The sequence below is a fragment of the Orcinus orca genome, chromosome 13 (assembly GCF_937001465.1).
Source record: "Orcinus orca chromosome 13, mOrcOrc1.1, whole genome shotgun sequence".
NCBI lineage: Eukaryota > Metazoa > Chordata > Mammalia > Artiodactyla > Delphinidae > Orcinus > Orcinus orca.
The window spans coordinates 53,323,757-53,347,860 of record NC_064571.1 but is presented as its reverse complement, the minus strand read 5'-3'; the positions used below and the strand labels follow the sequence as shown (position 1 = coordinate 53,347,860).

Genomic DNA, 24,104 nt, shown 5'->3' with positions numbered 1-24,104 from the left:
ATAATTTTGATATATGTCGCCCTTTGTAGAGGTTCTACCAACTTCTGTCCCCCTAGTGATGGATGATAGTTTAAACCATCATTTTTGGCCATTTCCTCCTAATGTTACTTTTAGAAATCATGAGGTAGGTAGCAAAGGATGGGCTACTAGGCTGTGGCATCCATCTGGGCTTCCGGGATGCTCTGTGGGGAATCTCCCTCACGAAGAGAGACAGTTATTCAGGGACATGCAATTTTACACCTGTGGCTTTGAGTTGTGAGCAAACTGCAGTGGTCCTGAGAGTAAGGAGTGAGTGGCATTCTGAGTAGGTCTGAGAATGCCATCCTGGCAGCAGGAAGAGCACTAGAGGACGTGGGATCGAGCGCATGTTCCTGGAGGCATTTTGTTTTTTTATAAATTTATGTATTTTATTTTAGTTTTGGCTGCATTGGGTCTTTTTTGCTGCATGGGCTTTCTCTAGTTGTGGCAAGCGGGGTCTACTCTTCGTTGTGGTGCGCAAGCTTCCCATTGCGGTGACTTCTCTTGTTGTGGAGCATGGGCTGTAGGCGCGCGAGCTTCAGTAGCTGTGGTGCACGGGCTTGGTAGTTGTGGCTCGTGGGTTCTAGAGCACAGGCTCAGTAGTTGTGGTGCACAGGCTTAGTTGCTCCGCAGCATGTGGGATCTTCCCGGACCAGGACTCAAACCCATGTCCCCTGCATTGGTAGGCAGATTCTTAACCACTGTGCCACCAGGGAAGCCCCCCTGGAGGCATTTTGGATGGGCACAGAACTCCCTGAGCCTCAGGGCTTCCCCATGGAGGAGTGAAAAGGATCCCATTACTCAGCGGCTATATATCGGGTACCTGTATTAAATGGTCCTTGCTCTGTTTGAGGGGGACAGGCCAGGAGCCAGTCACGAAGCACAGCCACCCAAGGTGGTCCTGAAGCCACCCTCAACCTCAACCCCTGCACCCTGAGCACCTGGATCCCACCCCACTCAGGTCGCCCCTGCTGTAGGTAGCAGGGATACGGTGGCTCCAGGATTGCAGTTTTCAGTGCTGTGGGGGAGACAGCAAAGTAAACCAAGCAGTATGAAATCACTAGCCAAGGGGTGAGGTCTGTGGACGAGCTAACGTGTGCGGGAACTCCAGAAAGTCCCAAGGATTGCCGTGCTACACCAGTAAATCTGCTTCCGGCCTTAACTCTCCTTGGTTGCTAGGTTATCCCTGGGTCATGCTAAAATACCTTAATAACAGAGAAAACCAATTCTGCTACATGGAAGATAGGAGCACCTGACAATGTGTTATTAAGCCAGCTTGTATATTTTTCCTCTTCAGTTGTCTGGAGGGAATTCCTTCCTTGTGTAAGAACTTATCACCTTGGAGCATGGGTGTGACTTTGTCCCTCAATATTTTTTTTTCCTTTTCTAAAATTTAATTTAATTTTAATTTAATTTATTTTTTATACAGCAGGTTCTTATTAGTTATCCATTTTATACATATTAGTGTATACATGTCAATCCCAATCTCCCAATTCATCCCACCACAACCCCCCCCACCGCTTTCCCCCCTTGGTGTCCATATGTTTGTTTCTCTACATCTGTGTCTCTATTTCTTCCCTGCAAACTGGTTCATCTGTAGCGTTATTCTAGATTCCACATATATGCATTAATATACAATATCTGTTTTTCTCTTTCTGACTTACTTCACTCTGTATGACAGTCTCTAGATCCATCCACGTCTTGACAAATGACCCAATTTCGTTCCTTTTTATGGCTGAGTAATATTCCATTGTATATACGTACCACATCTTCTTTATCCACTTGTCTGTCGATGGACACTTAGGTTGCGTCCATGACCTGGCTATTGTAAACAGTGCTGCAATGAACACTGGAGTGCATGTGGCTTTTTGAATTATGGTTTTCTCTGGATATATGCCCAGTAGTGGGATTGCTGGGTCATATGGTAATTCTACTTTTAGTTTTTTAAGGAACCTCCATACTGTTCTCCATAGTGGCTGTATCAATTTACATTCCCACCAACAGTGCAAGAGGGTTCCCTTTTCTCCACACCCTATCCAGCATTTGTTGTTTGTAGATTTTCTGATGATGCCCACTCTAACTGGTATGAGGTGATACCTAATTGTAGTTTTGATTTGCATTTCTCTAATAATTAGTGTTGTTGAGCAGCTTTTCATCTGTCTCTTGGCCATCTGTATGTCTTCTTTGGAGAGATGTCTGTTTAGGTCTTCTGCCCATTTTTGAATTGGGTTGTTTGTTTTTTTAACATTGAACTGCATGAGCTGTTTATATATTTTGGAGATTAACCTTTTGTCCATTGATTCGTTTGCAAATATTTTCTCCCATTCTGAGGGTTGTCTTTTTATCTTGTTTATAGTTTCCTTTGCTGTGCAAAACCTTTTAAGTTTCATTAGGTCCCATTTGTTTATTTTTGTTTTTATTTCCATTACTCTAGGAGGTGGGTCAAAAAATACCTTGCTGTGATTTATGTCAAAGAGTGTTCTTCCTATATCTTCCTCTAAGAGTTTTATAGTGTTCTGTCTTACATTTAAGTCTTTAATCCATTTTGCGTTTATTTTTGTGTATGGTGTTAGGGAGTGTTCTAATTCTTCTTTTACATGTACCTGTCCAGTTTTCCCAGCACCATTTACTGAAGAGACTATCTTTTCTCCATTGTATATCCTTGCTTCCTTTGTCATAGATTAGTTGACCATAAGTGTGTGGGTCTATCTCTGGGCTTTCTATCCTGTTCCATTGATCTGTGTTTCTGTTTTTGTGCCAGTACCATATTGTCTTGATTACTGTAGCTTTGTAGTATAGTCTGAAGTCAGGGAGTCTGATTCCTCCAGCTCTGTTTTTTTCCCTCTAGATTGTTTTGGCTATTCGGGGTCTTTTGTGTCTCCATACAAATTTTAAGATTTTTTTGTTCTAGTTCTGTAAAGAATGCCACTGGTAATTTGATAGGGATTGCATTGAATCTATAGATTGCTTTGAGTAGTATAGTTATTTTCACAATATTGATTCTTCCAATCCAAGAACATGATATATCTCTCCATCTGTTTGTGTCATCTTTGATTTCTTTCATCAGTGTCTTATAGTTTTCTGAGTACAGGTCTTTTACCTCACTAGGTAGGTTTATTCCTAGGTATTTTGTTCTTTTTGTTGCAGTGGTGAATGGGATTGTTTCCTTAATTTCTCTTTCTGATCTTTTGTTGTTAGGGTATAGGAATGCAAGAGATTTCTGTGCATTAATTTTGTATCCTGCAACTTTACCAAATTCGTTGATTAGCTCTAGTAGTTTTCAGGTGGCATCTTTAGGATTCTCTATGTATAGTATTGTGTCATCTCCAAACAATGACAGTTTTACTTCTTCTTTTCCAATTTGTATTCCTTTTTGTCTCTGATTGCTAAGAGACTTCTAAGCAAGTCTTCTGGCTAAGAAGTCTTCTGGCTAAGACTTCCTAAACTATGTTGAATAATAGTGGCGAGAGTGGACATCCTGTCTTGTTCCTGATCTTAGAGGAAATGCTTTCAGTTTTTCACCATTGAGAATGATGTTTGCTGTGGGTTTGTTGTATATGGCCTTTATTATGTTGAGGTAGGTTCCCTCTATGCCCACTTACTGGGGAGTTTTTGTCATAAATGGGTGTTGAATTTTGTCAAAAGCTTTTAATGCATTTACTGAGATGATCCTATGGTTTTTCTTCTTCAGTTTGTTAATATGGTGTATCACATTGATTGATTTGCATATATTGAAGAATCCTTGCATCCTTGGGATAAATCCCACTTGATCATGGTGTGTGATCCTTTTAATGTGTTGTTGGACTCTGTTTGCTAGTATTTTGTTGAGGATTTTTGCATCTATATGCAAAAAATACTTTATTGCTAAAAATGCTAACCGTCATCTGACCCTTCAGTGAGTCATAGTCTTTTTGCTGGTGGAGGGTCTTGCCTCGATGTTGATGGCAGCTGACTGATCAAGGCAGTGGTTGCTGAAGGTTGGGGTGTCTGAGGCAATTTCTTCCAATAAGACAATAATGAAGTTTGCCACACAGATTGACTCTATATTCATCAGTGATATTGGTCTGTCATTTTCTTTTTTTTGTAGTATCTTTGTGTGGTTTTGGTATCAGTGTGATGGTGGCCTCATAGAATGAGTTTGGGAGTGTTCCTTCCTCTGCAATTTTTTGGAAGAGTTTGAGAAGGATGGGTGTTAACTCTTCTCTAAATGTTTGATAGAATTCACCTGTGAAGCCATCTGGTCCTGGACTTCTGTTTGTTGGAAGATTTTTAATCACAGTTTCAATTTCATGACTTGTGATTGGTCGGTTCATATTTTCTATTTCTTCCTGCTTCAGTCTTGGAAGGTTATACCTTTCTAAAAATTTGTCCATTTCTTCCAGGTTGTCCATTTTATTGGCATAGAGTTGCTTGTAGTAGTCTCTTAGGATGCTTTGTATTGCTGCAGTGTCTGTTGTAACTTCTCCTTTTTCATTTCTAATTTTATTGATTTGAGTCCTCTCCTTCTTTTTCTTGATGAGTCTGGCTAAAGGTTTATCAATTTTGTTTATCTTCTCCAAGAACCAGCTTTTAGTTTTATTGATCTTTGCTATTGTTTTCTTTGTTTCTGTTTCATTTCTTTCTGCTCTGATCTTTATGATTTCTTTCCTTCTACTAACTTTGGGTTTTGTTTGTTCTTCTTTCTCTAATTCCTTTAGGTGTAAGGTTAGATTGTTTATTTGAGATTTTTCTTGTTTCTTGAGGTAGAATTGTATTGCTATAAACTTCCCACTTACAACTGCTTTTGCTGCATCCCATAGGTTTTGGATCATTGTGTTTTCATAGTCATTTGTCTCTAGGTACTTTTTTTTTTTTTTTTTTTTTGCGGTACGCGGGCCTCTCACTGCTGTGGCCTCTCCCGCTGCAGAGCACAGCCTCCAGACGCGCAGGCTCAGTGACCATGGCTTACGGGCCCAGCCGCTCCACGGCATGTGGGATCCTCCTGGACCGGGGCACAAACCCGTGTCCCCTGCATCGGCAGGTGGACTCTCAACCACTGCGCCGCCAGGGAAGCCCTCTAGGTATTTTTTGATTTCCTCTGATTTCTTCAGTGATCTCTTGGTTATTTAGTAACATGTTGTTTAGCCTCCCTGTGTTTGTCTTTTAAGTTTTTTTCCCCTCAGTTGATTTCTAATCTCATAGCGTGGTGGTCGGAAAAGATGCTTGATATGATTTCAATTTTCTTAAATTTACTGAGGCTTGATTTGTGACCCAAAATGTGATCTATCCTGGAGAATGTTCTGTGCGCACTTGAGAAGAAAGTGTAATCTGCTGTTTTCGGATGGAATGTCCTATAAATATCAATTAAATCTATCTGGTCCGTTGTGTCATTTAAAGCTTGTGTTTCCTTATTAATTTTCTGTCTGGATGATCTGTCCATTGGTGTGAGTGAGGTGTTAAAGTCCCCCACTATTATTGTGTTACTGTCGATTTCCTCTTTTAGAGCTGTTAACATTTGCCTTATATATTGAGGTGCTCCTGTGTTGGGTGCATAAATATTTACAATTGTTATATCTTCTTCTTGGATTGATCTCTTGATCATTATGTAGTGTCCTTCCTTGTCTCTTGTAACATTCTTTATTTTAAAGTCTAGTTTATCTGATATGAGTATTGCTACTCCAACTTTCTTTTGATTTCCATTTGTCTGGAATATCTTTTTCCATCCCCTCACTTTCAGTCTGTATGTGTCCCTAGGTCTGAAGTGGGTCTCTTTTAGACAGCATATGTATGGGTCTTGTTTCTGTGTCCATTCAGCCAATCTGTGTCTTTTGGTTTGAGCATTTAATCCACTCACATTTAAGGTAATTATTGATATGTATGTTCCTATTACCATTTTCTTAATTGTTTCGGGTTTGTTTTTGTAGGTCCTTTTCTTTTGCATTTCCCACTTAGAGAAGTTCCTTTAGCATTTGCTGTAGAGCTTTTTTGGTGGTGCTGAATTTTCTTAGCTTTTGCTTGTCTGTCAAGCTTTTGATTTCTTCATCAAATCTGATTAAGATCCTTGCTGGGTAGAGTAATCTTGGTTGTAGGTTCTTCCCTTTCATCACTTTAGATATAGCATGCCACTCCCTTCTGGCTTGTAGAGTTTCTGCTGAGAAATCAGCTGTTAACCTTATGGGAGTTCCCTTGTATGTTATTTGTCATTTTCCCCTTGTTGCTTTTAATAATTTTTCTTTGTCTTTAATTTTTGTCAGTTTGATTACTGTGTGTCTCGGCGTGTTGCTCCTTGAGTTTATCCTTCCTGGGACTCTCTGCACTTCCTGGACTTGGGTGGCTATTTCCTTTCCCATGTTAGGGAAGTTTTCTACTATAATCTCTTCAAATATTTTCTCAGGTCCTTTCTCTCTCTCTTCTCCTTCTGGGACCCCTATAATGCGAATGTTGTTGTGTTTAATGTTGTCCCAGAGGTCTCTTAGGCTGTCTTTGTTTCTTTTCATTCTTTTTTCTTTATTCTGTCCCATGGCAGTGAATTCTGCCATTTTGTCTTCCAGGTCACTTATCCGTTCCTCTGCCTCAGTTACTCTGCTATTGATTCCTTCCAGTGTATTTTCGTTTCAGTTATTGTATTGTTCATCTCTGTTCATTTTTTAATTCTTCTAGGTCTTTGTTCTTTAATTCTTCTAGGTCTTTGTTAAACATTTCTTGCATCTTCTCAATCTTTGCCTCCATTCTTTTTCCAAGCTCCTGAATAATCTTCACTATCATTATTTTGAATTCTTTTTCTGGAAGGTTGCCTATCTCCACTTCATTCAGTTGTTTTTCCAGGGTTTTATCTTGTTCCTTCATCTGGTACATAGTCCCCTGCCTTTTCATTTTGTCTGTCTTTCTGTGAATGTGATTTTCGTTCCACAGGCTGTAGGATTGTAGTTCTTCTTGCTTCTGCTGTCTGCCCTCTGGTGGATGAGGCTATCTAAGAGCCTTGTGCAAGCTTCCTGATGGGAGGGACTGGTGGTGGGTAGAGCTGGGTGTTGCTCCGGTGGGCAGAGCTCAGTAAAACTTTAATCCGCTTGTCTGCTGATGGGTGTGGCTGAGTTCCCTCTCTGTTGGTTTTTTGGCATGAGGTGACCCAGCACTGCAGCCTACCTGTTCTTTGGTGGGGCTAATGGTGGACTCTGGGAGGGCTCACGCCAAGGAGTACTTCCCAGAACTTCTGCTGCCAGTGTCCTTGTCCCCATGGTGAGCCACAGCCACTCCCTGCATCTGAGAAGACCCTCCAACACTAGCAGGTAGGTGTGGTTCAGTCGCCTATAGGGTCACTGCTCCTTCCTCTGGGTCCCGATGCACACACTACTTTGTGTGTACCCTCCAAGAGTGGAGTCTCCCCTTCCCCCAGTCCTGTCGAAGTCCCGCAATCAAATCCTGCCAGGCTTCAAAGTCTGATTCTCTGGGAATTCCTCCTCCCGTTGCTGGACCCCCAGGTTGAGAAGCCTGATGTGGGTCTCAGAACCTTCACTCCAGTGGGTGGACTTCTGTGGTATAAGTGTTTTCCAGTTTGTGGGTCACCCCCCCAGCAGCCATAGGATTTGATTTTATTGTGATTGCACCCCTCCTACCCTCTCATTGTGGCTTCTCTGCTGTCCTTGGATGTGGGGCATCTTTTTTGGTGAGTTCCAGCATCCTCCTGTCAATGATTATTCAGCAGTTAGTTGCGATTCTGGTGCTCTCACAAGAGGGAGTGAGCGCACATCCTTCCACTCCGCCATCTTGAACCAATCTCTGTCCCTCATTTTAAATTCTGAAATTCTGGGCTTGTTCCAAGTCCTGGGAACTCCACCTCCTCAAACACTGAACTACAGAAAATAAACCCAAGGGGGCAGTTTGTGCTGTGACCATGGTAGAATGTGTGTTTTTTCTTTAAAGGCTGTTTCAAGTGCATAGAAACTATGTCTTTATTTTCTCAGATCCGAGCTATTCAAATGCTGGGTTGGGGGTGTTGGGTGGGTACAGGGGCATGTACCAGTCTCCACATCTGCCATGTTCAGGGAACTACTGTCCTCACGTAGCCACTGTGATCCCTGCCCTGTTTTCCAGATGGCTTTGGGAAATTGCTCCTGGCCGAGGCCCTCCTGGAGCAGTGTTTGAAGGAGAACCACTCCAAGATAAAAGACTCTATCCCTCTGCTGGAGAAGAGTGAGCCGAAGATGAATGAAGCCAGAAACCATCTGAGCAGTATCCTTAATCACGGGAGGCTGCCGGTAAGTTGTAGACCCCCCCACCCACCCAGCCTGGAGCTGTCTCTCCTCTCTCCTGCCTCGTCTCTGCTGTGAGGACCTTCTGGGGTCATTTGGTCACCTGAGCAGCAAGTGTCCCTTAAGTGTTGGCCTGCCCTGTTCAGTACAGTAGCCACTAGCCACATGGCTTGTCCAAACTGAGCTGTGCTGTGAGTGTGAAACACACACTGGATTTTGAAGACTTAGTACAAAACGCGGAATATAAAAGAGCATCAATTCTTTATATTAATTACATATTCAAATGATAATATTTAGAATATATTAAATAAAATGTATTATTAAAATTAATTTTACCCATATTTACCTTTTTTAATGTGAGTAGAAATGTTTACTAGAAAAATCTAAATTACACTTGTGGCTTGCACTTGTGGCCCAAGTTATATATTTCTATTACACAGCGTTTGGTTGACCTAGTTTGTGCCTGGTCCTTTGACTTCTTTGAGGATCTCAGGGAAATAAAACCTCAGTGAATGTATGATCTAGTTGGAAACAGGCAAACATTCTGAGTTGGCTAGCAACGGAAGCACTCCATAACATGGCAAGCCAGTTCGAGTCCATGTGCACTTATTGAGCAACTACTATATGCAAGGCACTGAGGGGCAGTATAGAGGGAAGTATAGTCACAGCTTTCTTTAGACCTTTACTGCTCAAAGCATGGTCCACCCACACGCAGTATGGGCATCATCTGGGAGCTGGTTAAGAATGCAAAATCTGATTCAGAACCTGCATTTTAACAAGCTCTCTTGGTGATTCTCAGGCAGTTGCAAGTTTGAAACTGTTCTCAATTACCATGTATCCTGAACTATAAAAGAAGTATGGGTATGTCATTAGAGACCCCAAGGGGAAATGATTTTTCAAGAGATGTTCCAAAGTAATATATTTCCTGACTTACATATTTTATTGCAACCTACTATGTGCAAGGCATTGTATTATGTACTTTCAGGGCAATAAAGATGAGTCCAGCATGGACCCTGCCCTCAGGGAGGTTGCAAGGCTACTGGGAAGATAGTCCTATTAAAAAATTATTCAAGGTGTACTGTGACACATGCTACAGGAGTAGCATACATGGGGAGGCAAGTCTGAGGGGGACACTCCCTGGGGTGAGGTGGGGAGTCAACTCAGGATTATGATAGTGCTGGAATTGGACCCATGTGGGGGCTGGACCTTGAAGGAGGTCAGGGTATAGACATACACAGATAAGGCATTCCAAGCTACGGAAGCAGTGTATAATCAAAGAGCTCCTCTTAGAAGAATTTCCTTAAAGTATGTCAGTTAGCAAGAGTGTAAGGGACTGGTGTGTAATTGGTGTAAAGGGACATTAGGGCGAGAGAGTGGGACTGGAACAGCAGGCCAAGAAGTGGGGGGCGTTTTCTGTAAGCAGTGTGGGGAGACTCTACTGGAAGTTTTAAGGTAACTGCGTTTAGACTCCTTGACAGGGATTATTGTAGCTCTGGGAGGTTTTGTCTCGGATTAAAATAGCTGCTTGACCCTGAGCCTGTCCCCTGACATCCTGGACCCTCCCATTCCTCATCTGCCAATCAAGATGGTTGGACTTGATTGATGGGTCTCAAGCTTTTCCCACCAAGACCCTTTTAATTTTTTTCTTTCCAGTAGACTCTATTATATATTTAAAAATTCTTTTTAAAATAAAAATGACTCGGGCTTATTGTAAAAAAAAATTCACTAAATAAAATAAAGAGTTTGACTAATAAATACATCCTTGTTTCCACCCCTACCCCCATGCCCACTTCCCTCCCCAGAGTTGAGCGCTAGTCACCATTTGGTGTGAATCCCATATGCTTTCTTTGTGCGTTAGCAAACACACATACACACGTGTGGAGATTTCTTTTCTTATTAGTCATAGGATTCATATTTGTCAAGTTGCACTTTTGCCCTGAAAACTTTCACTTGAAGCTTTCTGCATGCCAGTACCTCATTCTTTGTATTGGCTGAATGGTATCCACGTGTATTATTGTGAAAACTATTTTGTCTACCATATCACATTTATTAAGTACAAATTTTACCATGCTTAGGAGTTCCCTGGTGGCCTAGCAGTTAGGATTCTGGGCTTTCACTGCTGTGGCCCGCGTTCAATCCCTGGTCAGGGAACTGAGATCGATGCAAGCTGTGTGGTGCGACCAAAAAACTAAAATTAAAAAATGGCTAGCGGTTAATTTTAAAATTTTACCATGCTTTGTTAATCAAAGACATACATAGACACTAATGAAATCGAGAAATTCACTGTTTTCCGAGCCAAGGCCAAAAACTTGCTGTTGATCAGGGAAAATAAAATATTAAAAATAGTTTGTGGGATTCTCTATCTTACCCCAAAGGCCAGGGTGTGGCTGGGGGGATGCTCTTTCCTGGCAGCAGATGAAATCTCAGGTGGATTCCCCTGCATCCCGAGTAGCTCTGATGGGATGAGGAGGAGAGGTGGGTCCTGGGGCGCCTCCTCAGGGTAGTTTGGAACTTTCTACTCTTAGTCATCTCTGAGATCCTATACAGCTCAGTGCTTTGGAGGCTGGTGACAATGAGCCATTTGTCCTAACTTCTGTTATCCAGTGAGTGCCAGGCTTTGCACCCTCTCACTGGTGCCTCTCTGTAACCTTCTGCAATGGTATTTACTATTATCCCCATTTTCCAGATGAAGAAACTGAGACCTAGGAGAGGTTAGTCACTTAGCCAAGGACCACAGTGCAGGTCTTGAACGCGGGCCTATTTGCCCCTACTCCCAAGTTCTCATGCTGTCTGCCATTTCCTGGTGCTGTCTCCGTAGTGCTGGAGTAGAAATGAAATAATGACTGAGAAACCTGAGCTAACGTTGGTGGTGATGCTGCCACTCCTGCTTTTTCAGGTCTCATTTTGCATCTGTGAAGTATTTCCTCATCTCTTCTTCCTCTTACCTGGGTATCCACGTAAGGTCATTCTTCCCTATTTATTGACAGAGACATTGAGGCACAAAAAGACTAGGTGACACGCCTGACCCACCCAGCAGAGGGACTATTCCCCAGACCCAGTGACTTCCTACATAGCATCCTTCCACAGGGCCTGGGCTCTGTGGTTCCCTGACTGTTGGATTGACAGGCCAGGTTCAAATTCAGAGGCATGGGTTCTGCTGAGTGTAGCCAACTTTTCATTCTGCCAAGTAAGGACATTAAAAAAGCCCCAAAACACAACAGCAAAACCATACCATCTTCTATAACCATCACTCCATAAAAGAAAAACAACACTGAAACACAAGACAGATGTGCTTAAGAATTAAGGGTAACGTTTTAAATAGTATAACTTCAGCTTTAGAAACATTCACCACATTGTCCTTAATTTTCTGCCAGCTTGGTGGAAGCTCTGTTGTCAACTGTCTTTGATCCACCAGGAACCACTCTGAGCTACACCCTGTCATCTTGCCCTGAAACGTGTCCTGAGCTTCGCTGCCCTTTTCCCCCTTTATAGTAGGACAGGATAATAATAATAATTACTCATGGCCTGTGTTTATCTAGCTCCTTTCTAAAGAAAAGTTCAAAGCTGTTTTCTGGACTTTGCCCTATTAATGCTCTTGGCATTGCTGTGCTGGGAGTTGAGGGGTGGCTGTTATTTTCTCACCCTCAGCAATGGGGAAAACCAGCCCAGAGCAGGGAGGAAATGTGCCTGTGGCTTGAGACCAGGGGAGCAGGGATGGCAGACCTTTTGCTCAGCTTGAGGGACTGTGGGCCACATGCCTCTGGGGGTGTGTGATATGTGGCCCTGGCCCAGGGTGTAGGCAGCCTGTCTGGGGAGACTAGCAAGTCCCCTTGAAAAATTCAGCCTTTGAGAGTTAATCACTAGTCAACAGGTCAGGCATGCAGAGGTCCAGTGGGTCCACTTGGGAGAGACGTTGTAGGAGGTCAGCAGAAGGGAGCTGTCTGGTAGTCAGGGAGGCTTCTAGGAGGAGGTGGGCCTGAGCAAGTCTCCGAAGGATAGAGGAGGATCTGGATAGACCGAGGGGAAGGGAAGGCTCTTCTAGATGGGGGCTTGTGTGAGCAAAGGAAGAACGTGTATTTACAAAAACCAAAGATCAGTGAGGAAGGAGAATTTGGCTTTGCCATGTTCCATGTCTCTTCGTTGGCTTCTGAGAGGGCAGTAGATGGCGAGGAGTGGTGGACGCCTCCCCTGGGGTCACAGGTTCCCCAGACTCTGCTCTCCCTGCAGGGAGTCAGGGGCAACACCTTCCTGTTGGTGACAGAGGCCGGGGTGCTGACCAACGCTGCATCTCCTGGGAGCTCTGTGGACAGAATTGATGCTGTGTGGCAGGGGTGGCGCCCAGAGCCTGGCCAAGAGGGTGGTGGGTCGGCTGAGCACAGACATGGAAGTGGAGTGGCCTCAGAAGGTGGGAGCTCTGGGCCCGCGTCCAAGGCCAGGACTCTCAGGCAGGGCTGACCACACGTCCTTGGGCTCTGAGGGAGGCCCTAAGAGTCCTTGTATGGGGTGGAGATTTGGGCGTAAGCGGCACTTGGTCAAGTAGGGGAAGGAAAAGCGGTTTGAATGCAGGCACTTGATTCTGATAAGATGAGGGCAGTGGTCTCGCGGGCCTTCACTCTCCTCCTGTCTTCTGTCCGTGCTGCTGCTGTGGGTGGCCGTCTCCCCGCAGGGGTTCTGCTGCTTTGAGTGCGGGCTTCAGCTGCCTCACCTGCAGGACTCTTTCCAAGGCCTTTCACCTAGTTATATATTTGTACATATGTGCATATATAGAGGAGCCCCCCAGTTATATAAGCTTTAGGCCCCGCAAAACTTGGCTGGGCCCCTGACTGCCCACTGGTGGGCCAAAGCTTCTGGGAGCTTCAGGAGAGAGGAGTCAGGGCCAGTCTGCAAGCTGCCTGCAGTCTAGTTGGGGGCATAAGGTACACGCACATGAAGCAATTAGGGAGTCATAAGAATGTCACTAAGAGCCACAGCATAGGCCACGGACTGCAGGTGTGCAGAGAGGGGAGCTGTCCACATGTGTCTGAGGGTCGGGAAGGCTTCCTGGAAGAGGAGGGGAGTTCTGAGCAGGATCGTAGGCAAACCCTCATGGCTCGGTGAGGAGAGCGTTCATTCTCAGGTCCCCGGTGAGGGTGGGGCCGGCGTCTCTGGGGCAGGACCCTGCTGATGTGGTCCTTGGCCTTTCAGCCGCAGTACATGTGTGAGGCCATGCTGATCCTGGGCAAGCTGCATTACGTGGAGGGCTCGTACCGAGATGCCATCAGCATGTACGCACGGGCCGGGATTGATGACATGTCCATGGAGAATAAGCCCCTGTATCAGATGCGGCTGCTGGCGGAGGCCTTTGTCATCAAAGGTAGGTGTGAGCACCGGCCGGGTCTCCCCACCACTGTGCGCAGCTCGTTACACTCTGGCCCCCATGTGCCGGGAGCGGGTGGCAGCTGCAGTGCAGCAGTGCTGTGTTGAGGGTGGGCCTGCAGGGCAGCGTTTAAGGTACTTAACCCCCGGGAGTGCCCAGGCACTGACCAGCCGGGTGGATGCCGGGGTAACCAACCACATCAGTACATGCCGGCTGATGGCAGGCGCTGGGCCGGATGTCAGGTCAGAAAACTCAGGTTCCTGCCCTGGCTCTGTCGACAGATAGTCACCTGACTGTGTGCCCTTGGGCATATAGCTCTTCACCTTTCTTGGCCTCAGTGGCTTTACCTGAAAGACAGGGTCGAAATACCTACCCTCACAGGGTTACCATGAACGAGAGGAATCAGTTGTGTAACCAGGGTGAGAAAGGCTTTAAAAGCGTGCCACCCATTGTTAGAGTGGCACTAGGGACTGGCGTTGGCTACCGATCAGGTGCTCCATGGCACAGAGCAGCCTGGCTCTCCTCAGGTATTTGCTGGGCACCTGCAGTGAGCCGCCCAGGGAGGCAATGCTGGGTCCTGTGATGGGCAGGTCAGAGCCAGTTCCCAGGGCGAGTGATGCTGTGGTGGGGAGCCAGGCACACAGGGTCAGTGATGTAGGAATTTCATCACGTGTGCTGTGGATGCCCACCTGGGGAAAGAGTGCCCTTGAACTGACCCTGAAGGTGTTACATGGCAGTAAAAGCCCTCCCCCAGACTTCGTGCTTCAGGCACCACCTTCCCTGGCTCCTTGAATCCTGGGATCACAGAGCCTGAGTGGTGGCTCTTGGCGGCAGTGAGGTCCCAGGAGCCCCTCTGTCCACACTGTTGCCAGGAATCTTGGATGTTTGATCATCTCTTTATTCCAGCACAAACCAACCCCCAGAGAAAAGTCTAGAAACACGTGTGACCCTGTGGGGATTTGGTGTCTGGCATTGGTAAAGTATTTGTCACCTTCTTTTCTCTTAGAGATGGGGACATTCTCCCATCTTATATACAGGGAAACTGAGGCCCAGAGAGGGGATGTACCTTACCTGGAGTCACCCAGAGATTTGTGGTGGATCCAGGATTGGAACCTCCACTCTCTGACATTGGCCTTGCACTATGAGTCCCCAGTCCCACGCCTCTGTGTCCTTTGGGTCCTGGGAGATTGACTATGACATCTGTGCAGGGCACAGCCTCCTTTAACCATGGCCGATGGGGCTTCTTGAGAGCTGTTTGTCCACCTGTGGGTCCCTGGGTCCCTTTCCCCATTGAGAGACTGTTCACACAATCCCAGGAAATCTGCCGAGATCTTCCCCCAGACAGACCTGGTGCCAGCCTGTGGGAGGCAGGTGCCCATCTGGGACAGTCCAGTGTGTGGGGTCTTCTCCCTTTGCTCTCTCATCCCCTGCTCTGTGCCCCCGGTACAGGCTGGTCTTGGGGGTGATCTTCATTTGGCATTTGGGTCTTTCTGGCCTCTTGGAAACCACTTATGCCATGGACTCCCGAACCTAACACCCTTTCTTAGGGCTCCTTTCCGGCACTTTTTCCTGTAGACCTGGCTCGGTACCTACTGCTCCCTGTCTCCTGCTCTCTACTCTTTCCAGCACGCCTCCAGCTTCTTGGGGGAACACAGGCCCGGTGGTCACAGGTGCTGCAGGGGAGGTAAGGAGCTGGGTGTCCCTGGCGTGGGCTGCTCGGTCATGGGCTGTACTGACTCCCCGCCCCCCACTGACTGCACTAGGCTTCCCCCTTGCTTGCCTCCTCTCTGCCCGTCCTCCCCGTCCTGTCGCAATGCCTGCGCCCTGCTGCTCAGCATGCTGAGGTTCTTCTGACCCTGCGTGTGCTCGAGACTGTGCACGTGGCCTCCAGGGTGTGCATGGTGGTGATTTTCCTGGGTTTGGCGGGACCGGGTGTGGCTCCCAGTGCAGAGAGTAGGGGATGGGGATGGCTGGTCATTGGTCCTGACTTCACTTTTGAGCATGGGGCTTGTCTTAGTCTGCTAGGTTGCCATAACAAAATATCATAGACTGGGTGGCTTAAACAATAGGAATTTATTTCTCACAGTTCTAGAGGCTGGGAAACCCAAGATCCATGTACCAGCAGTGTTGGTGTCTGGTGAGGCCTCTCTCCTTGGGTTGCAGATGGCCACCTTCTTGCTATGTCCTCACGTGACCTTTCCTCCATGGGTGCTCATGGAGAGATCCCTCTCTCTTGGCCTTCTCATAAAGCCACTAATCCCATCGTGAAGTCCCCACCCTCATGACCTCATCTAACCCTAATTACCTTCCAAAGGCACCACCTCCAAATACCGTCACATTTCGGGTTAAAGCTACAACATGTGAACTTGAGGGGACACAAACATTCAGGCCATCATAAGAATGGTGGCAGCAGTATGCCACAGAGTTCACAGAATAATAATATATATTTATTAAACACTCCATGCCAGGTGTGCCCTCATTCAATCCACACAGTAACCCCCCTCCCTGAGCAGGTGTTCTCTTCAGTCCCATGTTACAGCCCAGGAGTTACGAGTAGAGAGGTGAAGGGACTCTTGTGGATTTCACTGGCATTGGCAGAGCCAGGATTTGAACCCAGGCAGCCAGAGCTTGTAAACACCCCTTGATGGGGCTGCTCAGAATTCTAGACTGAAAGGAAGCATAGAAATGATCTAGGCCAATTCTCAGGTTACAGATGAGAAAACTGAGGCCGGTGCAAGTGAAATGTCAGTTGGTTTGTGTGTGAACCAGAGTGCCTGCCACCAGGCTGCCTCTTTTCAGGCTGTCAGATGCCAGGCAGCCTCCTGCGGGAGCCTGATGTGCCTTCTCCACAGGACTCGGCCTGGCTAGGCCATTACATGTCAGCTCATTTATCATCTTGCATCGTATTCCGCTCCATGGTTCCACTTGGTATCTTCCAGTGGGGCAGGGAGTTGAGTTCTCAGGCACACCTGGTTGGCGGGAGGAGGGCGGGGCAGTGTGTCATGGTGGGAGGGGCCTGAGCAGCCAGGCCTGGAGGCTCAGTGGGGGCGTGTGTATGGGTGTCTCAAGAGCGGGCTCTGGGTCTCTTCACCCACAAAAGACATACTCAGTGCACCTGCTTTCCCCTTCAGAGCAGAGGGACTAGGCAGGGTGTCCTCTGGCAGGTCACTCACAAGGACTTGGCCTTGCTCTGAAGTCAAGGGGACATGGATTAGACCAGAAGATGCTTTCTGATTCCCAGGGAGGGCTTCAGACACTGTCCCAGGAGCTTGAGAGAAGGGGGCAGTTGAAGCAGTCGTGGGTTTCTCTTGCTTGAAGTGCAGAAACATTACGTGCACATATGTATGTATTGCTTGGTGGGGAGGTGGGTGATATATGACCCTCCAACTTCTCCAAGGGGAAAAAGGTTATTGTTCATGTCAAGTTTGTTTAGAAACAGTATGAACACCACAGATTTTTCACTAAGATAGAAAAATAAAATAGCTTCACTTCCCTGTCTGAGCGAACTGTCCCCCAACTTCACAACTGGGCTCAGACTGACCTGGTCCTGCCAGGAGCGGAGGCCTGGATTTTTAGGGCCTCATTTTGGCCTCCGGGAGGTGGGCTGGGCCCTGTTGGGGCCTCTGGCTTTGGAGGAAGAACTCCCTCTCCCTAGGTCCTGCCTCTAGCTCCTCCTGGCTGCCAGGTTAATGGGTCTGGCCTGTACTGTGGCCGGCTGCTCCCAAGTCACTTGCCGGCCCTGGCAGGGCTGAGGGCCCTTACCCTGCCTAGCACAATCCCCCATTTGGTCCCTTCTCCCCCAGTCTTCCAAGCTCCTCTGGTGTACCTGACTTCGATGGTGTACCCAGAAACCTGAGGTGTGGACCCTTCCCCTCTGGAACCTGAGCGTATGATTGTCGAGGGTGTGGGCGTGGTAAGGGTGTGGGATTATCACATGTGCGCCACCCAGGAGTCTAGAAATGTAGATTCTCAGGCCCCTCACCAGAAGTACTGAATCAGAATTTACGTTTTAACAGCATTCCCAGGTGACATGTATTCACCTTACAGTTTGAGAAACACGGCCCTGGAACTCTTGTTTAATAGATATTGATATTTGTGGGCTGGTGGGTTAACTTTCAATTGATCTCTGTAGAATGGGAGGGAGTTGTTATATGCCCACTTATGGATGGAAAAACTGAGGCTTGTCCACGATCGTGCAGCCTGTGAATAGCAGAGCTTGGGCTGGTGGCCAGTGGTTGTCTCCGAAGCCTGAGTCCTGCCTATGACAGAGGACCCCTCCAGAGGGGTTACCTCCGAGATGCATTCGCACAGACAGAGGAGGGTATGGGACGTCCAGAAGCCCTGAGAAAGGAGAGGTAGGGTCCTGACACTTACTGCAGAGCCTGGGGGCTGGCCAGGATGGATGATGCCTTTGGGCACTGTCATTCTGCCCCTCAGGGTAGCCCAGAGGGGGCCCTAAGTGGGCCCTGGGGACATGGGGGACTCTAGCAAGGTTAGACCCACATCAGGGTTCTTTGGGGGGTCCTGGAGGAATCAGGCCTTTCCCAGGCCGCAGCCTTAGCTCCTGATGGGGTCCGGTTTTCCTGCCCCTTCCAGCACTACCTTCAGCAGGAGCAGAGAACTGCCAACTCCGATTGTCTGATTTGATTCTCAGCCGTCTCTATTTTTGTCCACAGGCAAAAAGGGCCTGTTTGCAAAGCTGTGTCATTCCGAACGGCTGCCGGGAGCGCAGCTTGCCCCTTCCTGTAGGCCTCACTGTGGGCCCCAGCACAGGCTAGTTACCCTGCAGTGTTCTACCAGACAGCCTAAAGCTCCAGCCTTCGTGGCCCAAGGTCTCGCCTCAAGACCAAATAGGCTGCATTTCAACTGGCATTGCTGCCGCCTTGTATCTGGAATTCCAGTTTCTTAGCTGAGAAGTGGCACAATCCTCACTCCCATGCCTGACCCCAGCTCAGCCAGTCCTGCATTTCCTCCTATACCTGACCCCAGCTCAGCCAGTCCTGCATTTCCTCCCATGCCTGACCCCAGCTCAGCCAGTCCTGCATTTCCTCCCATGCCTGACCCCAGCTCAGCCAGTCCTGCATTTCCTCCCATACCTGACCCCAGCTCAGCCAGTCCTGCATTTCCTCCCATACCTGACCCCAGCTCAGCCAGTCCTGCATTTCCTCCCATACCTGACCCCAGCTCAGCCAGTCCTGCATTTCCTCCCATACCTGACCCCAGCTCAGCCAGTCCTGCATTTCCTCCCATACCTGACCCCAGCTCAGCCAGTCCTGCCTTTCCTCCCATACCTGACCCCAGCTCAGCCAGTCCTGCCTTTCCTCCCATACCTGACCCCAGCTCAGCCAGTCCTGCCTTTCCTCCCATACCTGACCCCAGCTCAGCCAGTCCTGCCTTTCCTCCCATACCTGACCCCAGCTCAGCCAGTCCTGCATTTCCTCCCATGCCTGACCCCAGCTCAGCCAGTCCTGCATTTCCTCCCATGCCTGACCCCAGCTCAGCCAGTCCTGCCTTTCCTCCCATACCTGACCCCAGCTCAGCCAGTCCTGCATTTCCTCCCATACCTGACCCCAGCTCAGCCAGTCCTGCATTTCCTCCCATACCTGACCCCAGCTCAGCCCGTCCTGCCTTTCCTCCCATGCCTGACCCCAGCTCAGCCAGTCCTGCCTTTCACGACTTGTTCCTCTGACATCATGCTTCTAGGGATTGGTTTCTGTATAATCAGACTTACGGTTGTAATGACAAAAATGCAACCCCAGCTAGCTGGAAAAGCAACAACCAAAAGGGGGAGGGACTGAAAACGTATGGGCCTATGTAAGTAGTAAGTCATTGGGGGCAGATAGCATCAAACATAGCTGAATCCAGGGACTCCACGTGTTGTGGTCTTTCTCGACAGCTCCAGGTTTACGTGGTCCTGCAGCCTAAACTCACAACCTCAGGAGGAGAGAAAGCCTTGGGGAAGGTTCTCGTTGACCTGGTTTGGTCTCATGCCCACCCTGGAACCAGTTTCAGTGACCGGCATTTAGGTGGCTGGTTTGGTGCCCGGGGTGGGATTTCCCCACTTGAATCTTGTGGACTGAGTTGGAGGAATGGTTCCTCGAAGGAAAATCAGGGTGCTGTTACCAAAGTAGGTGAAAGGTATGGAGGACAGAACCCCAGAGCTCAGGCAGAATTGACTCTCCTCGGGTTACACCGGTAGTGACCAGGTGAGGATTTGAACCTGGCTCTCTCTGATTCTGGCTTTGGGGCTCGTCCCTGATGCCCAGGGAGTACTTGTTTGACTGACACACTCTGTTCCAGAGAGGGAAGTGAGTGAGACCCAGCTAGCTGTGGGGCCTTCCCATGTGAGCTGGGAGGTGAGGCTGAACTTCAGGAGGAGTCAGCTGCTGATGAGTGGAAGAGGTGCCTTCCAGGTAAAGGAAAATCCAGAGGGAGGCCCCTGGGAGATGGAGGTGGCTTGTTTGGAGCGGGGTGTTGTCTTACCTTTTTGGAGCTAAGAGAGGTTGTGCATGGGAGGACTGGGAAATGAGGGGGCATTGAGAGCCCAGCAGGAAGGCTCAGGGTCTCCCTTTTGCTGGTGTTCCAGAACTTTGCCCTTAGGTAGCCATACCATGAAGTGTGGCCCAGCCTGTTTCCCGTAAAGTTAGCTCACCTGTTGGTCAGCATGCTGTCTGGGTCCATCTGGAGCAGAGCGCTCTGGGCCCTAGACGAGGCAAAGCCGTTGTAGATCCAGGTGACAAACTGTCCTCTATTGTGTTGGTTTGAGTCCTAAGGGGTAGCCCCAGCTTTGACGGACGTGCAGGATGCTTCAGGGACTGTTCTTTCGACATCTCAAGCCTTACCCATTTCAGCCCCCAAAAACACCAGTGTCATTGTCCGCCTCTCAGAGGGCCTTTCTGTGGCGAACGGCTTCCTTCTCTCCTCCGGCCTGTGTTGCTTTCCTTTCTCTGGTGCTCGCTCAATGTGGTAATGATGTGGGGAATGACCCCCCATCTCTCCAGCCATGAGTCCTGCCCTGAGCCCTAAAGACTGAGTCGTTGCTGTCTAATTTGGGGCTTGCTGTGTCTGTGGACCCCTTGAAAACCAATGCTGCCCTGTGTTTCAGCCTAGCAAACCCCTTTGCCGCTTGTTCACGGCCCAGCACCAGCGAGGCCACTCTGGGCAGGCTTGCCTGCTGGCTCACCGATAGAAGACCTGCCTGGCTATGAAGGAAAATGCCCCCGGTTCACCCAAAATACTGCAGTGAGATGCTCAATTGTGAAGGTGCTGTGAAAAGTAAAAATGTAAAAAACATTAGGCAGCTGTGAGAATTATGATCTGCAAATTCTCTTCTCCTCACCCCTCAAGGTTTTTTTTTTTCTTTTTTTCTGTTCTTTCAGCCTCTGAAACCCCCAGCTCCTCTGCTCTCACCTGGGATTTTATGGCTTTAGTAAAACTTTCAAAAATAAAAGAACACCAGGCTGCTCCTGGGGCAGGACATGGTGGGATATTGGTTTGGGGTTTTTTTTAGTCCTGGTATGGCAGGAATTAACTGTTTATTTTGGCTTCCTTCTCAAAGGGGCGTGGGCCGTCTGCCTTGTGGGGAAGCAGGTCAGCACTTTTGGTGCTGCTGCCCTGGCCACAGACTGTGGTCCATGGAGTGAGAGGCTGGCCTCCAGGTGGAGAGGAGTGAGCAGATGAGGGTGTCTTGGAAGGAGGCTGGGTGTGTTCATTGTGTGCTTACCAAGCCTTCATTGAGGTTCTGCCTGGACTGTGAGATACGAAACAGGGCAGGAGGGCAAGTGGACTCATGGAGGGAGACCACGGGGAGTTGGAGTGGTCTCCCCACATCTTCTCCTGGCAGGCCTTTCCTCCATCGTTGGAGGTCACCCCAGAGAGTAGTTGGTGGAGGTGTGGAGTATGGACAGGGTTTTGGGGGGTGTATTTGAGAAACCAGCACCAACACTAGGGCCCATTCCTGCCAGGTTAGACAGCTATAATTCAGCCGTTGGATACACATGGGAAAGGCAGGCCCCCGTGCGCTGGCCAGAAGCCTGAGATGTGGGAACCCCTGGTGGGTTACCGAGGGTAAGGAAAGATGCGTGGAGTCTGGGCCGAGAGAGCGGACGGTGTTGAAGCCAGAAGACCTGGATCTAGTTAGCACTTTGAGCTGAGGGGTGTTAGAAGGAGTATCTTCTCCCTGAATTAGATTTCTCATTTGTCATTCTAGGGAAAGGCTAAACCCCTACATGAGAGGTCATTTTGAGCATCACTTGAAACGTTTTCTGAGAGTGTAAGACCCATCTAATTTAATTTTCACAGCTACCCTATGAGGTGGGCATTGTTAGTGATCTTATTTTGTCTTTGGGGAAACTGAGACTGAGATCTCTCTAAACATTTTGAGGTATATCCTTCCAGTCTTTTTTCCTATAGGTTTTTATGTTTTAAACGAAAATAAGTTCATACAATCATATATTTTATACACTTGTTTTCTAAAGTTAATATTTTACAAAATAGTTTCTAGTATACATCTACATCACTACATAAAATAGCTTTATAGCATTTCATTGTAAGAATCTATTGTAGTTTAGCAAACTTGTCTCCTGTTATTGAACCTGTAGGTTAAATCTCTTTTTTTTTTTTTTTTTTGCCATTATAAACAATACTGCACTGGATATCCTTGAAGCTCAACTTTTGCATTTTTTGCATACATTATTTTTTTAAGGATAAATTTCTAGAAGTAGAGTTACTGGATTGAAATGTGTACACTTTTCAGAAACTTTGATACAAGGAGTCAAATTGTCTGCTTTTTTTTTTTCAATTGGTAAAATGTAACATAAAATTTAGCATCTTGGGCTTCCCTGGTGGCGCAGTGGTTGAGAGTTCACCTGCTGACGCAGGGGACATGGGTTCGTGTCCCGGTTGAGGAAGATCCCACATGCCACGGAGCGGCTGGGCCCATGAGCCATGGCCACTGAGCCTGCGCGTCCAGAGCCTGTGCTCCGCAACGGGAGAGGCCACAACAGTGAGAGGCCCGCGTACCGCAAAAAAAAAAAAAAAAAAAAAAATTTAGCATCTTAACCATTAAGAATTTTTTAGCTGCATAACAAAATTATTATCCTAAAAAATTTTAAGTGTACAGTTCAGTAGTGTTAAGTACATTCATGTTGTTGTGCAGCCAATCCCCAGAACACTTTATTTTGCAAAATTGAAACTGCACCCAGTAAACAGTTTTCCATTCTCCTCCCCCAGCCCCTGGCAGTCACCATGCTATCTTCTGTCTCTATGAGCTTGACTACTCTAGGTACCTCACAGAAGTGGAATCATACAGACTTTGTCTTTTGTGATTGGTTTATTCCACTCAGCATAATGTCCTTAAGGTTCATCCATGTTGTTGCATATGGTAGGATTTCCTTCTTTTTTAAGGCTGAATAATAGTCCATTGTGTGTATATACTACAATTAAAAAAAAAATAATGGTTTCTTTTTTTTGCGTTGCATTGGGTCTTGGTTGCCGCGCGTGGGCTTTCTCTAGTTGCGGTGAGCGGGGGCTACTCTTCATTGTGGTAAGCAGGCTTCTCATTGTGGTGGCTTCTCTTGTTGTGGAGCACAGGCTGTAAGCACGCGGGCTCAGTAGTTGCGGTGCACAGGCTTAGTTGCTCCGCGGCATGTGGGATCTTCCCGGACCAGGGAATTGATCCCATGTCTCCTGCATTGGCAGGCGGATTCTTAACCACTGTGCCACGAGGGAAGTCCTATCCTACATTTTCTTTATTCATCCATCAGTGGACCCTTGAGTTGCTTCTACCTTTTTGCTGCTGTGAATAACGCTGCTCTGATCATGGGTGTAGTACACGTGTCTCTTCTAGGCCCTCTTTTCAATTCTTTTGCATATATACCCAGAAGTGGAGTTGTTGGATCGTATGGTAATTCTGGTTTTAATCTTCTGAGGAATGGCAGCCTGTCCTCCACAGCAGCTGTGCCATTTTATATGCCCACAGTTGCCCACTTTTGAGTGTGATTTATCAGGGCTCTCTTCCCAACCCGGCCTTGAGGCTTCCTCCCTGAAGGCTGAAGCAATGACTTGCATTTCTTCCTCCCCCCCATCCTCCACCCCCACAGGGCCTACGCCTCTCGGGTGCCCTGTGCTTTTGGACCAGCTGGGTAGGCAGGAGGGCGGGGGTCCACCCATCTGGAAAGTTCCATCACAGGGGAGGCATCGTGCTCTCCATCTCCGCATCCAGTGCCCAGGGCTCCAAGGGCGGGGCCTCTTGGAAGGGCTGCTGTTTGGGATGTGATGAGTCACTGAGACCGCTGAGGCCCGGACCAGCCTGGGTGCTGAGCTGTGCCAGGGTCAGTTTGCCTCCAAACCGAAAGTTCAAAGTTAATGGAAAAGCAAGCGCTCCCCTTGAAAGGGGACCTCCCCTGGCTCGCACGACTGGGTGTTTTCACATAAAGGCCCCTCTGCCAGTGGGAATCAGGAGGCAGTGCCCGTGCTTCCTGACAGCCTCTGGCTTCCTGCCC

The 24,104-nt window shown here is 47.8% G+C and overlaps 1 protein-coding gene and 1 long non-coding RNA gene across 10 annotated transcripts in view; one reads left to right on the top strand and one right to left on the bottom strand.

The window, feature by feature from the left end:
• The window catches only part of TTC7A (tetratricopeptide repeat domain 7A), a 123,500-nt gene that overhangs the window by 6,517 nt on the left and 92,879 nt on the right, over positions 1-24,104 (top strand). For 2 of the 3 annotated variants that reach the window (XM_033419124.2, XM_004264981.4), the window contains exons 2-3: positions 8,089-8,252; positions 13,431-13,599. In XM_033419124.2, coding sequence (XP_033275015.1) covers positions 8,089-8,252; positions 13,431-13,599 — 333 coding nt within the window. Of the gene's footprint in view, positions 1-8,088; positions 8,253-13,430; positions 13,600-24,104 lie in introns of those variants that run through there. The other variant, XM_049696372.1, reaches the window with a different exon arrangement.
• Positions 18,437-19,348, bottom strand: LOC125960906 (uncharacterized). 7 transcript variants are annotated; one of them, XR_007471061.1, is made up of 3 exons: positions 19,206-19,348; positions 18,816-19,049; positions 18,437-18,542 (listed from the first exon to the last, which is right to left on the bottom strand). It is a non-coding gene; the product is annotated as an uncharacterized LOC125960906 (long non-coding RNA). The 7 variants fall into 7 exon arrangements; XR_007471062.1 differs by having other exon boundaries at positions 18,699-19,010; positions 19,206-19,346; XR_007471065.1 differs by having other exon boundaries at positions 18,738-19,010; positions 19,206-19,346.